General features: G+C 43.4%; 1 protein-coding gene across 2 annotated transcripts; it reads left to right on the plus strand.

Moving 5' to 3' along the window:
* The first annotated feature begins 813 nt into the window (after positions 1-813).
* c2cd3 (C2 domain containing 3 centriole elongation regulator) lies at positions 814-16771 on the plus strand. Of its 2 annotated transcripts, none has more exons than XM_068715325.1 (33): positions 814-998; positions 1828-2097; positions 2173-2330; positions 2812-2990; positions 3123-3265; positions 3362-3509; positions 3585-3737; positions 3833-3980; positions 4086-4186; positions 4923-5126; positions 5231-5346; positions 5445-5563; positions 5746-5877; positions 5963-6415; positions 6558-6709; positions 7108-7351; positions 7507-7690; positions 7785-7968; positions 8054-8226; positions 8318-8453; positions 9081-9349; positions 9473-9553; positions 9642-10241; positions 10319-10666; positions 10743-10881; positions 10977-11041; positions 11130-11335; positions 11443-11576; positions 12238-12387; positions 12506-12696; positions 13593-14334; positions 14968-15076; positions 16545-16771. In XM_068715325.1, the coding sequence occupies exons 1-33, from the start codon at positions 944-946 to the stop codon at positions 16665-16667; spliced, it is 6609 nt and encodes a 2202-aa protein (XP_068571426.1). In that variant the 5' UTR covers positions 814-943; the 3' UTR covers positions 16668-16771. The 2 variants fall into 2 exon arrangements, with proteins under 2 accessions (XP_068571426.1, XP_068571434.1); XM_068715333.1 differs by having other exon boundaries at positions 3362-3494.
* Positions 16772-17887: the final 1116 nt, after the last annotated feature.

Below are 17887 nucleotides of genomic sequence, written 5' to 3' on the forward strand. Positions count from 1 at the left end.
GGTCGAAATATATATATATATAATATATATATATATATATATATATATATATATATATATATATATATATATATATATAATATATATATATATATATATATATATATATATATATATATATAATATATAGTGACATTTTTAATAGATTTTGGATGCATTAATGTCATTGCAGTCATGTTTAATTACTTTTGCTGTATTTGTTTTATTTGATTGCCTCTGTATTCCCCTTGCCAGCAAATGTGCCATATATATATCCATTGAATAAAAAATAATCATCTAAATTGTGTGTCAAATGCAATTTTGTGTAAAATGAATGAGAATAATTAAACAAGAACATATGTTTCACTATGAAAAGGTGAAACAAGTGCAACGAATGGAAAAAATAAAGTTATAATTAGTTATTAAGTCAAGTTTTACTTATCATTATTTTGTTTTACTAAACAAATGTAATATACCTTATAATATCGAACAATATATTATGATTAAACAATATTTTCCACAAGATCTGGTTCTATAAATTATTATTCGAGTTAATAGGTGCAATACTATACAGGCAAATTGTTTACATTAGATCTGAACTAAACATAAATGCAGTTACTTTTCGTTATCGCCACGAAAATGTGTAGAAACTAGTCGAATGTCTGCAGAAACGCTACTTTTTGACCTCCACAACATAATAAACTACATTTCCCAGAATGCAACTGTGAAATGAAGCGGCAGCGGAGGCGCGGCACATTCGGACTTTGTTGCTCACGAACAGTTTTGCGCGCTGCCGCATGTGTTCGTGTTGGTGTGTGTGTGTGATGTGTGTGCAGTTCAAACAAGCAGCTCTGTTAAACGGATTATTAGTAACCTTGAGTGTGATACAAATCATGCCTGCTAACGGTTCACCAACTGCTTTGGCCAGGCTGTCACCCACCATGTTTATTTACTGAGCGGCGGGATGAAGAGCAGAAGACAGAGGTCCGTCAAAGCTGGAGGCAGCAAAAAGACAAAAGGTAAACTGTTGTTAGCTTAGCTACCTGCTAGCAGTACAGCTAAGTTAGTAGCTGTTAGCGTCAGCTGTCAATCTCACCTTATTAGACTCGGATATTAGCATACTAGCTAATGTTATGTCAAGTTAAACTCACTTTCTCTTTTGGTTTGTGTTGTTTTTGCATGTGTTGTCAATGTTGTTAACGTGCCGTAGGAACGTTAAGCATTTGTTTATTAACTTGTTACGCAGTTTGCAGGTTTGCCAAAGGATGCTGAAAGCGAAGTATTACATATTGACGTTAATATCAACTGTTTAACTATAACGTTAGTCCGTTTCTTAGTAGAAATGTGTCTTTTAATCCGATATTGGTATTTCCTGCTATTTGTTGTTGATAAGTACAGCTGCCCTATGGCTAGATATGAGACTTTGCTGGTTAAATAAAGATTACATTACTGTTATCAAACTATTCAATACCTGGTGTGTTTGGACCTTAAATATAAGCGTTTTAGGGCATTTCCGGCACTGAGGTAAAATAATGTGTAATAGTTTTCAGGACGCTTTCAAAGAGTTTCAAACACTGCTAAGTTTATGCATTATTGTCAGTGGTATCATACCTGTTACAATAACTGATTTTAAAGTAGAGCTATGTCTTGTAAGCAGTGTCTGCACGTTTTCAACATCACATGTAAAAGTGTCAAGTTGACCCTAAAGCCATTTAACTGTGTTTTCTCTGACATATACCGTTAAACAGAAAAGCCAACATCGAGCTAAGACCTGCAGCAAATGCCACTCTTACTTGTCCTATTTTATGGTTATGTCTGATGTAAGTATTTACAGTGTTTTCTTTGCAGTCCCCAGCGATGTGTCCCCGGCCACCAGCCTCCCTCCCCTTGTCGAGGGCCAGCTACGATGCTTCCTGCGGGTGACAATAAGCCGAGTACTATGGACAGTTCACAAGCCTCCATCTGCAGCATTCGTCAGGCTGCGCTGGTGGGGAGAGTCTTCAAACGGGACGCACTTCTTCCCGAGAGATGGATCACATCTGTCACAGAAGACCATCAAGACCACATCCCGCTTCCCCATCCGATGTGGGCCAAAGCAGTTCACCTCATATCTGACGGGTAACTAAGAACGCTGTGATGTGTTTACATTTCAAATGTTTAAAATCAGCCACTAACTCTGTCTTCGGTGAACAGATATGAGCTCGCTGGTGCTGGAAGTTCTGACCAAACCGGATCATTTGCCGATCGCACGGGCTGAGGTTGCGGGCATCTCTCGTCTCTCTCTGTCACACCCCATCAGTGGATTTTACACCCTTGTATCGCCGACAACTGAGAAGCTGGGAGAGTTACAGGTGAGTGGAAACCTGAATTCACATTGACCTGCCTACCGCATGTGTGCATGTTTGATATTCCGAAGTGTAGTGAATAGGGAGACGTGCGTTAGGCAAGACAATTCATCTCTACCAGCTGCAGGGTTGCTGTTTTGTAGCTGTGACTTTTTTTGTGACCTTAACCTGTGTAGCGACAAGTAACTTTGAAAGGCAGGCGAACCTAAAACATTGGCTGCATTACGCCTTTTAAAACTTCTTAAGCCTATTGCCATACTTGTATCCACTTGTATATCTGTTAGGTGTTTAGGGGGCATTCAGTAATTTAGAACTCATCACCCAGTTTTGGCTCTGATCATCATTTAAGATTGTGGCATTGTCAAACAAACGATTGATTTTATCGAGCACCCCTTTGTAATATTCAAGGTGTTTATAATTTTGCACCCGCAGTAGTAAACCGTGTTAAAACCCCCATCTTAGCTTTCTTTTGTTTTTACCTCCTCAGGTTTCCATTAATTTGGAGCCTCTTACAGAAGCCTATGACAGCAGCAGCTCAGGTCCCATCACAGATATCAGCATCGAAAAACCGCCAATCACCACACTGACTGTGCCCTCACGGCCCAGATCGCTCTCAGCTGGCAGTGGGAGAGAATCAGCTGTGAGCAGCAGTGGACACACTCCAAGGTTTGAAGTTGTTGCTGTTGTGATGTTACCATTCACAATCAAATGCGTGTGCGTTGTAATAAGAGCCTACTGGTAGTAAGTTTACATCTGAGCATACTAATCTTACTGTATATCTCGCTATACTATTTTCAGAGGGAAAGACCACTTATATTTCCAAAATGCCCAGAAAGACAAAGAAGAGTCACTGGAGAATCAGATGCCGACGACAAACAGATCTCAACAGAATCCTTCAAGTCAGGAGCCTTGTGGCCAAGCAACCACTGATATCCTGTCAGGTTAGTTTCAGCCTGACTAATCATCAGATGTACATACAGTAACAATAAACACACAAAAGTCTCTTTACAAATACCCAACGATTTCTCTCATCTCAGTTATTCTAGAGCGTGGGAACAAGCTCAGAAATGCTATGGTGGTATCAGCTTTGAAATGTGACATGGATTCTGCCCCGGCGCTGAAAGACGCCCCACTACCTCTTCCAAAGGATAACATCCTGCCACCTTCCAAGTTTGTGCTTCACAAGTTTGTAAAAGAAACGACAACAACGTTTTCCATTCTCTTATAATGAACGTTCTATAATAATTCCTTTGTCTGCAGGCCTTTCCCTTCTCCCGCTGGTGTGTTTCTTCAAAATATTCTTCACGCTGATTCAACTCTCAAGCACTCTGATGATGTTGCTGTAATCTCAGACTGCAGCTTAGACTGTCCTGTTGACATGGACAACAGAGCTGTGGACCTGCTCCTCGGCAGGTACTTGATCTACTTTACTTACTGTAATGTAATGTAAGCAGTTTTTTCCTTTCCAAGATCTGTACTTTTTCTTTCTTTCCTTTTTTTTTGTTTAGCTTAAACACATCTCCTCTGCCTCTCTGGGATGGAGATGACTCCTTCCCTGAATCTCTGTCTGGCCATAGCAGTGTGTGTGGGGACAGTGAGCTCAACGATCCACAATATGATCAGAGCTTACTGGAAAATTTGTTCTACAAAACTCCTGTAAGTAGACTATTTTCTGATAGTCATTGTCAGGGAAAAAGCATGTTTTATGTGTAATATCACTGTCAGTATTCTTAATGTTTTTAGTGTTCTGTTGTCTTTAAGATGTCAGATATCAGACCAAACGACACTGAGGCGGAGGCCCAAGGAACACTGTCCTCTAGTAAAAAACAGCTGACACAGTCTGCACCCAGGATTACTGGAGGGTAAGGGCCTTTACATGCTGTTTAAAGGGCATCTTTAGTACTTTCATCCTTGACCCTATTTTCCTTGTTTTTGTGTCTAAGTGACTAATGGGGACAAGAGTTTTAGAAATTGGTCCAGTATTGAGGTAGATTGCTGCAGACGTTCACCGTTGTTTTCTGGCCACATGACAGATTATTTCTCTGTATGGTCCTTTCCGTAATGTTGTCAGACACTTATAATAACAATCTTATCCTGTCAGTGGGGAAAAAACAAGCACTTTTAGTGGACGAACTGCTGCATTCTTCCTCAATACTGAACCAGTTTCAAGAATTGTTGTCCCCCATTACTTAGATGCAAAAACATGGGAAAACTGGCTCCATGTAGAAAAAAATAACCATTCTGCCTGTCCAATAAAATGCTCCTTTCAGAAGATTGAGTGGGAGGTGGGTGGGCATATTTTTTTTATCCCTGCACCTTCAAAAGTAGCCACTCTAAAAGGGCATATCTTCTATCTAAGGTACTAATTGATTGAGATATATGAATAAGCCAGGAAAGAATTTCCTTCCGCAAAGAATGCTGAAGGAAATTGACCAGCTTAATAAACCATTCACACTATATATGGGATACACACGGTACCAGGATATAGACCAGACTTATAGCGCAGACAAAACATGCAGTATGAGAATAGACTAGATGTAAACATCCCACCTTTTGTACATTTAAGACACTTATCCATCTTATTTTGACTGTGTCCAGTTCAGACCCAGAGCCTCGGCGGTCTGCAGATGCTGGTGCTATTCCTCCTGGCGTCAGTGCCGAGCAGGTGACTTTGCTGAGTTTGATCAGACTGGCGAGAGTGACCATCGACTCCCTGACCGTACCTACGGGCAGTACAACCACCACACCTAGAAAGACCTCAAGCAAAGGGAAACCTCCTCGGCCGGTAACCGGCAAGAAATGGTGGGTGAAACATTTGACATTATTTTCATCCCATTTTAAAATAACATTGCTGTTATTAGTAAAAAAAACAAAAAGCCTGTGATATCTCCTCTCTTTTTCATTAGCACATATTTTATTGAGTACGTGTTCCCAATGGCCTCCACTTCCAGTCGACATGATCATAGAAAGAGTGGAGATGAAGAGGTGACCCGAGCTGTTGCCAGTAAAGTCACAGGAGGAAGTATGAACTTTTAGAATCTGCCTTATGAAACCTACCTGAGTGAGAAACACTGGTACGGGTTTGGGACTGAATCTGACTCGCTCTTCTTTGTGTTTTAGCGGTGAAGTTCCATCAGCACTCGGTGTTTCCTGTCCACTTCAGTACAGCAACAGTGAAAAAATGGTGGGAAACTGATCTGATCTTCAAGGTTTACTCACGAAAGAGCGACCAAAAGAAAGTAAGTACCTACATTTAGTTGTTCTTTTGTGAGTTTTTCTTGGAATAAAACATTATAATGTTCAACCATTAGCACAACTTCTAAATATCACTCTCTTATGAACTAGAGCTTCCATTTTAAAACAAATAAAATACCTTAAAGAACGAAGTGCTGGTGATCACCTCGACTTCTCCTGTTTTTAGCCGGTTCCCATCGGCGAGGCAGTTCACCCGCTGCGCTGTCTGCTGCAGAGCAAGCAGCTGAGTCAGTCCGTCGTCTTACCTGTGAGGAGTGTGCAAGGAAATGGGGAAACACAGGAGATTGGACCCCTCAAGGTAATTTACTTGAGTTTATGTTTACAAGCCGGATATTTGTTGTCCAAGTGACTTGTCATAGAAGTAATGCTATTGTCTTCCTCAGGTTTCACTAGAACTTGTTAGAGCCAACAAAGATTTCCCTTCTGAAAAAAGTAAAAGCAAGGTTGCTCAGAGAGACACATCACCTTCACAAACAGCACCCGGTCCGCAGAGAGAGACCAGCTCCAGGTCTCAACATGTTGACATTGACAGGGAGGAGTTACCAGCTCGCTCCTTTGAAGATCCCAGGCTGAATGTTTGGACTCCTCAGAAACCCTCGAAAGAACCCTCTCCCCACCCCGGACTGCACACATCTCCTCGTATATCACGGCAGCAGGTGGAGGAGGAGTCTGAGGTGCTGCTGCACACGTTACTCATGGTGCCAGATGGAAAGAACTTCAACTGTGGGCCCATGCAGGCTCCAAACGTGTACTTGAATTGTAAACTCTGGTGTGATGAGACGGCGAGATCTGTCGTCAGCTGGGGTCAGGCAAATCCCTGCTTCAACTTTGTTCAGGTCAGGCCAGGAGATCGAAGCTTCTAACCATCTTTTAACTTTGTATTAGGCTACAAAGGAAGCAAAACTCTCCTACTTTGTAAATGCAGAATCCTGGTGACCCATATGACTTTTTTTTTTTCTTCTCCATCCCTTGTCTCAGGTGGCGCCTGTGGCCTTAACAACTAAGCTGCTGGAGCGGATGAAGAATAATGTGATGGTAATCGAGGTGTGGCAGAAGACAGGAAGTTCAGGGCAGGATCGGCTCCTCGGCATCGTTAAATTACCTCTCCATCAGTTCTACATGTCATTCAGGCAAGTTGTAAAGAGACAACATTCTATTTTCTTAGAATGTTTAAACTTTGTGATTCGGTTTGAATTGACACAGAAAGGTCACTCGATATCTTTATTGGCAACTTTTATAGGGACATTAGAGTAAACAAGTAGTAATCAAATATTTAAAATTGATTTGCAACTTTTCGATAATCTTTCACACCTTTTTAATGTAACCTGTCCTCCGGGAGGCGCTATGGTACATATTGTCTTCATTCCTCCATGCATGCAATTTCTTGAATCCTCAGAATGAAACTCCAGGAATGTTCCACCATAAATTACACTACACACACATTTTAAATGTGGATTCAAACATAGCTGCCACAGTGAGGCTGTACGTGAGACGAGCGACCCCTCCTCTCTGTTTTTCTTCCCTCCAGGGATCCAAAGATCACCCACCTTCTTCTCCAGGCACAGTACCCTGTTTTAGGGGTGGATTGCTACATGCCAGTCATTGATGTGTTCTCAGGTTCCTGTAAAGGACACCTCAGGGCTGTTTTGGCTATGGGCCGATCGGAGCAAATAGTTGCCCTCCAGCGCACAAGGGGTGAAGATTACGACTGCTGGTCTCATGTCATGAGACCAGTTCATCTGCTTGATCACCAGCCTCATTCACAAAAAAAGGTCTGTGTTCATTTCTGTGAGAGAAAGCTCAAAGCATTTTGTGTATGCGTTCTTTGTCAAACAGATACTTGCAGGTAAGCAGCACCTTCCAAGGTTCATAAAAAAGGTTTAAGATTCAAATGCCGTCTTTGTTTCTATTGTGTATCTCCCCTCAGGTGATAGCAGCACCAGAGGAAACTATGAGAGAGCATGTGTTTGTGATCAGAGTGGAGAAGGTTGATGGGCTGACACCTCTGCAGTCCACAGTTTGGGGTGAGGCTGACTGCTACGTCCAGTACAGTTTCCCCTGTCAGGAGGGTGACCCTGCTGCAAAGTTGGACCACAGCCTCATAGAGAGTAGTAAGAATATTTCATTGTATAAAACCTTGACCATAAAGAATTTCCCTTTTTTCCTCCCTCTGCGTCAGTCTGACCTGTATCTCGTCTCCAACAGGCGTGAACCTGAAGCCGTTTCGTACCACCACAACTCTCTGTGTCCCTGACCCGGTGTTTGGACACACTGAGACTCATGTGCTTCTGGCTCCTGAAGGAGTTCCTGTTCAGAGGCTGCTGCTCAGCTCTCTTTCTAGTCAAGGCCTAAGCAGTGGAGGGGGTGTCCAGTTTGAAGTCTGGTGCAGGTTTGTGGTTGTTATTGGAATTTCATTTCTTAATATGGCTTCATACTTACTGGTGTCATATCAAGGATTATGTGTGTGTCTGTAGATATTATTATCCAAACGTTCGAGACCAGCTTGTGGCCAGAGGAATGCTTCCATTGTCCAAGCTGTGTGCCATGGTCACCATGCAGAGACAGCATCCTAATGAGGCCCAGATGTTCTCCCTGCCCCTGATTCCCAGGACAGACAGTCCCACAGGACATCAGCCTCAGCCCTCAGGTACACAGACACTCAGAGTGATGGAAATGATATAATGCATTGACACGTTCAGTATTTTATGAGTTGTGGCTGATCTTGTTGTGTTTCTCAGGCTTACTAGATGTGTGCATTCGGTACAAGCACCGACCAGTGAGACCTGACAGTAAAACTGGTAAAGGAGCTGCCTCTCGTGTTGTGACACTCGTGGTTCAAGTGCACAGAGCATCAGGTCTGCAGGCCGCAGCGAGGTACATCTCTACCACTGTCCCATTGGGAGCTTTATTTGATTTTATGGAATGGAAATTCCCCTTAGCAATTCACCGAGTTAGTGCTGTAACTGCTGACACCAGCCTAATTATATTGAAAGAGAAACTGCTGTTGAGTTTTTCAACTGCAGGTTTTGAGATCAACAAATGAAGTGATGTTCAGCTCCAGTAATTGGTCTGAGAGCAAATCAGAATCAGAATCAGAACCGTTTATTGCCATGCTATGTTGAACATACGAGGAATTTGACATGATGGGAGGTGCATAGCATTTAACAGTCAACAACAAACAACACAGTGCAAAGTAGAAACATATTAAAATTTACGGAGAAATATAAAATAAAGTGAAACATAAGATAAAGTGCAATATAAAATAAAGTGCACAAACGAACAGATAACAGGACTATAAACAAGTGAGATGTAAGTGTAGTGTAAAAGTGTCAAGTGTATTTAAATAACCTAGAAGTGATGTGCAGGGGAGTGTTTCAGCAGCAGAGATTTCAAATCCTCACGGCATCACACAGAAAGTATTTTCAAATATCTTATACAAATTTAACAGATACGGCCTCAAAGCCTTCACTCTGGTATTGTGCTTCTGCCTTTCTGTTTCAGGGTTTTATCAGAACAAGATGAAAGATTCAGCTACTTTGCCGGTGTGGGAGTGAACGCTTACATCACAGTCGAGTTCTCCTTCCTGCCTGAGAGTGAAAGGAGGTGCACCCGCGTAGCCGCCAGGACCTTCTGCCCGGAGTTCGACCACCACATGGAGCTGACCTGTGACCTGCTGTCTGTGAGGAGCAGTGGAGAAACCTGCAGCTTGGCTGAGCAGCTGGAGGAAGCCTCTGCTGTCTTCACTGTCTGGAACAGAGACAGTCGCAAAGGTGTATAAAGCTTATTTTGTTTTATTTACCACAATTTACCACATTCTGTAGAAGCAGTGATTTTGTAAATGTTCGTCAATAATATCTGTAAGTTAGTAATTTGTTTTGTGATATTTGTTGCAGCGGTGCACACCTATAAACCTAAGGATGTGGTGTTGGGCACAGTGAAAATACCTCTCGCTGATCTCCTCCATAAAAGAACAGGTACGCTGCACTCTCGGTGAATGCTGGGTCCAAATAGTTTTTCTGACAATAACACAGTCATTTTTTGTTTCTTTTTCCAAATTTAAAGGTATCTCTGGCTGGTTTGGAGTGTATATACCTCAGGAAACGAGTTCTTCTCTGCACCAGCACATCTTGGCCGGGGGCCTCGAGATCTCCGCCAACTTCGCCCACCACTCAGACAGGGAACGAGTCATTAAAGCTGCTCAGGGTTTGAGCTGGGAAATAGAACATAATGAAATACAAGTTGATGAAGAAGATTGGGAAGACGGCGTGAGAAAAATGTCTTTAACTTTCTCGATGCCCAGAGCGTGGATACCCGTCCACTGCTTGCTTCTGCCGGGCCTCGGTGAGCTGGAGCGCTCCACCTACTGCTACTTCAGGTACAAGTTCTACGACCAGGATGCCTTCTGCTCCCAGATGAAACACCCCTCTGTTGAGGAGGCAGGCCAGGCCACGGTGGCTTTCCAGGAAAGCAGAAATGTGGAGCTGAGGAGCACTCAGCCCTTGATGTGGTATCTTCGAGAGGAAAAGCTGGAGGTTCAGGTGTGGGTTGCCTTCACGAAAGACAAAACCCGAAGACCCCGAGACACAGACCGACTGGTGGGTTCAGCGTTTGTCGACCTGTCCTCTCTGGCAAAGACACCCACGCAGAAGCTTACTCTCAGTGGTAAGGAATTACTACTTGTGTTATAATTGAAGTGTTTATTATTGCTGTAGTAACCTTATGGCTGTATTTCGTTACAGGAGTGTATCCACTGTTCAGACGCTCGGCAGCAGATCTACAAGGGGCGGCTCTCAGGGTGCACATCACACTGACAGCAGGTTCTGTCCCTGTGGAAGGCGGGACGGTCCCTGCTGGAGTTGACCCCCAAGTGGACTCAGACAGCCAGGGGGAGCTCTTATCAGAAACGGTGGAAGCAGCAGATCGAGCTCCCTCGCCCACTACACCCAAAACATCACAAAGCAGACACAAGAATAAATCCTCCAGAACAACTCCGGACATCACATCGGTGCAGCACACAGAAATGAGCGTGGCTGAATCGTTCCCTGTGACTGTTGCAGTGGACCGGGCCATGCACCTGAATCTGAAGGGTGAGCTTGTGACCTGATGTTTTTTTGAATGCCTATGTTATCATGGATAATAATGTGTGTTATGTTTCTCTGGCAGGCTGTCCCTTAGCAGGGCGCAGTGAAGGGGCACCATGCTGCTGTGTTTCGTACGTCACTGCAGACTCTGCTGAACCAGTGTCCACAGCTGTCATAGCCAACACCGACTGCCCTGCGTGGGACCATCAACACGAGTGCAGGTCGAGTTATATAACAGACATCAACTAAAATCTTTGAGGAGATCTATGATCGGAGCGATCACATATCAGGCTGATGATTTGTGTCAAATTTACAGGCTTTCAAAGCAGCTGCTTGTCGATCCACAACAGTCTCTCGTGTTCAAAGTCTGGCACAAAGGAGGTACAGGAAGCACGTTGACTTTATGATATATATTACATTGATCTGCCTGATATATCAATTCACTCTTGGGTTGTTTTTCCTTCCGTAGAATCAGAGAGGGTTATTGGATTTGCCTCTGTAGACCTGTCCCCCTTAGTCTGTGGGTTCCAGTCAGTGTGTGGTTGGTACAACATCACCGACTTCAGTGGTCAGTGTCACGGCCAGCTGAAAGTGTCCATCACTCCACAAACGGGGGTCCAAGATCTCAGGGAACAGAGAAAAACTGTGAATGAAGAAGCTTCCAAAAATTCACCGGTGAGAGAAAGTATTCATACATACAGTAAAACAACAAAACAACTTGTTAATGTCTAATTGTAATCATGATGGATGATTCTTTTTTTTTTTTTTTATGTTTTTATTAGCAAACTTTATTCCAGGCACTCCCTCTCAGCTACCATACCACAGCCACATACAGCAGCTTCCCCTCTCACATCAGCCGATACCCCGAGCAGAAGATCTCGTCACCTGACCACACGGACGGGCTGTTCTCCGAAAGGTCCGTAGAACAATTACCAAAGACTGTACAAAATATGGTCTCTGTGACGTCAACCAAAGTTTCCTGAAGAGCCATTGTGAAGCTCAAAGCGGGGGGGGGGGGCTCTGGCCGACGCCATCTCGTTAGTGACGACACAGACTAACTCCCGGCTAATCCAAAAAAAAATGGCCAAAGAGGTGTGTAGCTGAGGCGGGCTCAGGTGACGCAGCAGAGGAACCCACCTGCCACGCCTCAGTGTCAGTGTATATGAGTTGTTTGATACATAGTTATTAATAAGGGTTAGCAGCTGTGTTGTTGTAAGTTAGAGTTAGTTCCCTCACAAGTAAGAGCGGAAGCAGCAGCAGTTTATCACAACATGTGACCAACAAGCAGAACATCGACGTGTTTGTGGAGCAGCTGTCAGGTAACGTTAGTGATGTCACACAGAGTTTGATCAGAAGAACAGGGTCATCAATGAAAGACATTCACTTAGAGCATTGTTTAGCTGAGAATGTTTTTTAAGGATTAGGGAACTTTTTGGAGATAGTCGGGCTGAGGCTGAGCCCCCCCCCTTCCCCAGGTGGCTTCCTGGATTCCTCAGCAGAATTTACAGTCGAAGCATTCCTGTATGCTGAAACAAGCCTCCACATTAAATGTACTCATCGTCTGTACTTCTGTTCAGGTCAAGTGAGAGTGACCGCCACTTTGAGCACATGGACAACATCCGTCATTACCATCAGAGTCTGCAGGAGCAAACGGCAGCTCATTCTGTCTGTAGCAGCAGTGCTGCTGACATCAACCCCTCCAGCTCATTTCTGTTTTCAGCACTCAGGTATCATTCCTCAGATATACAGCCCATTACAATTCATGACGTGATTGTTTTCTTTTTCTTTTTAAAAAAAATAAAAAATAAAAATTAGCTTTGACGAGACACCTCGTTGTTTTTACAGGAAGAAACTAAGTGAGCTGGACAACATCCAGAGATACTTCAGCAGTAAGATTTCAACGCCCACATTCCCGTCCATGAGTGAGCAGGACTGTCACGCCAAGCATGAGGAACAGAGGGACACGGAGACGGACACATGCCGGCTTCTTCTCGAGTCCAACCACTTAGTTGGACAAGTCGACAATATCATTAGTGGTGAGCTCTTTTACATGGGTCTGAAATTACCAGCAATGTTTTCCAATCCGTCGTAGTCAGTAGATCGCAAGTGAGATAACTTTAGCATTTAAAACTGTTACAAATGATGGTACCTTTTTTTCTTAAATGTCCAATATATTGTCATTTTACCATTTTAAAGATCATTCTTGGCAGGTCATTTAGCAGTCTGAGCATGGGCAGATCGTTCTTTACCCAATCAAGGTTGGGTAAACTACAGCAGTTGACCCAGAGTTCATTGTGGACACAGTCTATTGTGAAGCTTGCACACTTTAACCATGAATGGAGGCATCACTGTACCTTCTGACGTCTTCAGTGCTGCTGAAATTTCAACTAGTGGAATACAGTCTGTCACTCTAAAAGTACCCATGCCATCACAGTCATTATACTGTACTTCAGGGCTGCAACTAATGATTGATTTCATCATTAATCTGCACATTATTTTCTCGATTAATCAATTTATTATTCTATCTGTATACTTTCCAACGAGGATGAATTCAAATTGCTTGTTTTATCTGACCAAACAGTCCAAAACTTAAAGATAACACTTAAAGAAAAGTTGATTTTAGAATCAAATTCTAAAATTAGATTTTTGGTAAAGTCCAGTGGAGGCATGCTGTAAAGCTGGCACCACCGGACCCGCAAGAAATGCTGACGGAAAGACTTAAACAACCCACCTGCTGAGCCATGAACACGTCACAAACACCTCCGTCAAGTGGTGACTTTTAGAGATTACTGACAAAGAACATTTCCTTAAAAGTATGACCTCGAATGCACTTAATGATAACTGAAAAACAAAGAGAGTATGAAATAATAGTAAATAAGCCTGATCTCGTCAAGACAGTGTCGCTCAAATCTTTACTGTCCTCTTCATCCAGGTGTACGAGGAAACCGCCTGGAAACGATTCCCTCAGATCCCCAGAGCAGCTCCACAACTTCCCCTGCTGGAGGCGACAACCCCCAGACTCTCCCTGAGAGTGTCTCCAGTCCACGCAGAGCTTCAAATTCTTCCCAGGAAGATGTGTCTCCTCTGCACTCGCCAAGGACGTCTGAAGACCACACCGACTCTGAGCCTGAGGAAGAAAAGGACAGTCGAAACTACGAGGTTACTGTGTCCGAGGAGGAAAAGGAAGAAGGAACAGACGAAGACGGGACAGGTAACGCACAGGATGAGGAAGCTGATCATGATGATGAAGAGGAAGATGAAGATTACGAGGAGGTTGTGGTGAAGCCGAGGCCTCTCAATGAGGTGACCTCTTTAACAGACAAAACCAGTCCTTGGACCAGCATCCTGTCAGACCCCGACCTGGTTTCTCTGGAGAGCCTGGAGGCGCCAGAGGAGCCGTTTCTGAGCGAAGATGAGGACGAGAGAAGCCAGACGGTAACTCACGACTGTAGTGGTAAACACAAATGTGCCCAAAGTGAAGAAAGTGACAGTTTTAATGGCTCAGCAGGAGACGGTTCCGACACGGAGAGAGATGGTGAAAGGACACCACGAGCTTTAGATGAAAGACGAGCACAAGAGCCCAACAGCCCCAACGAGGAGTCAAGTGACAGAGCTTCATCACCCACCATAGATACCCATGATGCTTCATGCTCCGTGGACATTCCACTCCAACCGTATCCTTGATCTGTACTTGTTGTTGTTGTCTGCCTGGATATCAGATTAGTTGTTGCTGTTATTTCTTTTAGAGGATCGTTTTAGATTGTAGCACTCGTAGTCTGCTCCACCTTTGACATGCAGGTGTAATGTCATGACCCGATGCAGGGTCCACAGATCCACCCTCTGTCACTGGTTCTTCATGGGACTTAGTTTGGAACTGATTGTTGGAACTGTTTGTTCAGACCTTGCATGTGAAGCTAATGGGAAGATGTAAATTGATGCCGGCTCGGAGCGGCGCAAATCGAGACGAAGACGTCTCCCTGCGACAACAATTTGTGCGCAATTTGGCTTTTTTTTTTTTTTTTTTTCTTTTTTTTAAACGAACTTCAAAAACCACACTCAGACACACTCCCAACATGTAACATACAGTCCGTTTGCAGCTAACGCCAGTACAGTTGGTACACAGGATGTTGAGGCGAATGAACACCTATAGCTGACAGAGAGACACTGCAGAGGTTTGACTCGTTATTAGTTGAGTTTTAAAATGTCCCTTTTTGTTATTTACCCGTTTTATCTGATGAAACTTTGATCTTAACAGGGATGCCATCGTACTATATTTAATTGTTTTTTTTTTAACATTCGACATCCAGCTCGCTCCCTATGGAGGTCCCTAATTTCTTCCTCCCCTCTCACCAACTGGAGGCATCTATGAGAGTCATACGTTTAGCTCCTTCTTTCTCCCAGGCGGCCAGTGACCCGGTGAGTATTAGTCACCAACTCTACTCACTCACTCCTCTCCCCTTGTTGCTTTTCACTCCCCTCTCACTGAGCACCTGAATATCTCTGTTTCACTTATAACGTCTTACGTTACGTACAGTCCTTTAGAAAATATGTGTTACTTGTTCCCTTGATTACTTGATTTTTGGACAAATAAGACGTTAAACAAAGTATAATACATCGTTGACATCGGGGCCAAACTGCTTAGCAAACACGTTATTAATAGATCACTTTACACATGACGCATACTGAACACAGACCTGTCAAGAATACTGACACTGGATCAACTAAACTATGAATTGAACAGCTTGGGGCCCACCCACTATCTGACTTATATAAATATTTAAACAAGATGCCGTACATACTGGGGTGAGATCATGAGTACATCTATTCTGTGTCATCTATCGGCCCTCATTCAGTCTTAATGTTTTTTCCCGGTCATGTTTTCTTTTGACACGTTGTGTCCGTAAGCCTTTAGCTTTGGGAAAAGAGTCGACAAAGTAGTTTGAACGGTCTTAAGATCAACAAAATAATTATTGTCCCGTGTGTCACTTCCAGTACACTCTGTTTAAGAACACTGCTATGATGTAACCACAGGTATGCGGTGGCTGTTTTGTTTTTTGTTTTTTTTAGAGAATAAAACACTCCCTTCTGCCCTGAGTGTTAATTCGTCATTAACCATCAGGGCTCTGCGCTGAACAACAATTGCTACACAACAAAACCAGACGGGTAACAGGTGGTTTGGTTTTTTTTAAATGGCACATCATGAGTTAAAGGACTCGATACGGAATTCAGAGCATACCTCAACACGACTCCCAACGTGGAGACGGCTGAGCCGGCGGCTAATAGCAGTGACTCTATACTCATTGAAAAGAGCCTTATGCTATCATTATAAAAAAGGTATTCATTGTTGATGCGATGTACAACTGAGGAAGCGCACTAATGTTATGCACACGTTTCCCCAGAGTACTTCCCAGTGTCTAATAGGTCTGCTGGGTTACTCCCACTCAGCTGTAGAGGGAATGTGCTTCTGCATCGCACCATTGTAAACGAATCCAGCTTCAAGGAGGGTGTGGAGATATCAGATGTGTGTGTGTGTGTGTGTGTGTAGGTGCCGGAGTGGCGCGGTGGGAGGTGCGCCCGTCTTTGAGGAAAAGACCTTTTTTTTTTAAAGAGCCGGTTCAAACTAGTCACTCGTTGCTGATTTCCAGATTGTACTTACAGAAGTAATACAGAGAGACATGCGGCAGGCCTGTTGAGCCAGAAAAAGGCGTGCTCTGTTTGAGCGGTCGCTCGCATGTAACCACACACACCTCAAACACACAGTAAATTAGTCTTTGACTAATCAACGCCTGTTTTGTTTTTTAATACACTAGAAAATCATATTCTGAGGCTCACTATTTGCCGCAGCACTCACACTGCAGGTGTGTTTCTGTTTTGATCTTCCCAGCGGCCGAGCGGCCCACCTCACAGAGGTCCTCGACAGCGTCCGAACATGTCGCCATCATCCATGAAGAAGGAGACTGAAAGAATATCAAAAATATTTGCGGCTCACTTTGATGACCGTCACTAGTACGTGGTGGTTTTTTTAACTGTTGTACAGCTCAGTGGTTTCAGATCATGTAAATTAAATGTAACATTTTGTATTTTTATGAATAAATTGAACTGTTGTTGGTTTTTTTTGTCATAACAGAACACTGCTTCTTGGAACAGGCCTCAGGCTACATTAAGATTCATGTGCTCACTTGAACCTGTGCTTCTTTTCGGTTCGGTTGAAGTGAAACATTCACCCGGAGACTTCTCTACAGTACATGTGGAAACATGTCACCGGGTTTCTCTGAACCAGTTTGGTATTATAACTGGATATATTGGTAGTTTTAAAATGCTGTCTTCATCAAAATAAGTATGTATGGTGTTCCAGGCGCATTGTTGAATAATACAACAGGATATGCTGTTGTATTGTGTCACATAATGTTAATTCCATTCATATAGGTTCAGCATACGCAGTACCGTAACAGAAACACGTGAGGCCCCTCCGCAGAATAACCCTGAGAGCCCCCCCCCCCCCATATAGGCAAGATATCAAAACTCAAGCTTTTCTTTTGAGGGAAATTTATTCAGACAGACAGCCAAGAACCTGTTGCTATACAAATACTTGTTGTTTTTGTTATTTGGCATTCAATTCAGCAATTTTCTGTTTTGAATGCCACTTTTGGGCACCGCTTTGGAATTTGCGTTTCATTTTCTCCTCAGGAAAAATCAGTGCTAATGTTACTGAGTGAATCAGTGCTAACGTTACTGAGTGAATGAGTGCTAACGTTACTGAGTGAATCAGTGCTAACGTTACTGAGTGAATGAGTGCTAACGTTAGCTACCTATTTGCCGCGGGCGCGTCGGTCTGTGACCTTCTGACCTATGTAGTCACATCACTAACCTAGCTAACAAAGAAAGCACAATTAAATCTATTTTTCTTTATTTTTACATCACTTTTATTGTTATATCACTTTACTCTGGAAACAGACAAGACAAGAAGACCATATTGTGCATCCCATGTAATTCAAATTGAGAATAGAAAAAAAGTTTTGGGGTTTTTTTAGGGGGGGGCACGCGAGCCCCCGCCACACTGCTGCACAAATGGTGGTGCGCTGTGTTTTTTCCGCATCTTCTGATACAGAAATTACAGATCAGACCACTATCATGTGACAGCCAACCTTGCCAAAAGGTGTTGGCATGGGCGTGGAGCAATGTGTTTGCGTGTGGTGTGTGTGTGTGTATTGTTTTCGTGCGGGGTGG

Source organism: Cebidichthys violaceus, unplaced genomic scaffold, assembly GCF_023349555.1.
Source record: "Cebidichthys violaceus isolate CVI_PGR_0920_01 unplaced genomic scaffold, fCebVio1.0.p SCAF_1, whole genome shotgun sequence".
In the NCBI taxonomy this organism is placed as follows: domain Eukaryota; kingdom Metazoa; phylum Chordata; class Actinopteri; order Perciformes; family Stichaeidae; genus Cebidichthys; species Cebidichthys violaceus.

Excerpts from the sequence above, each read along its gene's own strand:
- c2cd3 (XM_068715325.1), top strand. The coding sequence starts at position 944 with ATGAAGAGCAGAAGACAGAGGTCCGTCAAAGCTGGAGGCAGCAAAAAG. Across the intron at positions 6,710-7,107 it reads CAGTTCTACATGTCATTCAG|GGATCCAAAGATCACCCACC; the intron begins GCAAGTTGTAAA and ends TCTTCCCTCCAG. Across the intron at positions 8,227-8,317 it reads ACATCAGCCTCAGCCCTCAG|GCTTACTAGATGTGTGCATT; the intron begins GTACACAGACAC and ends TGTGTTTCTCAG.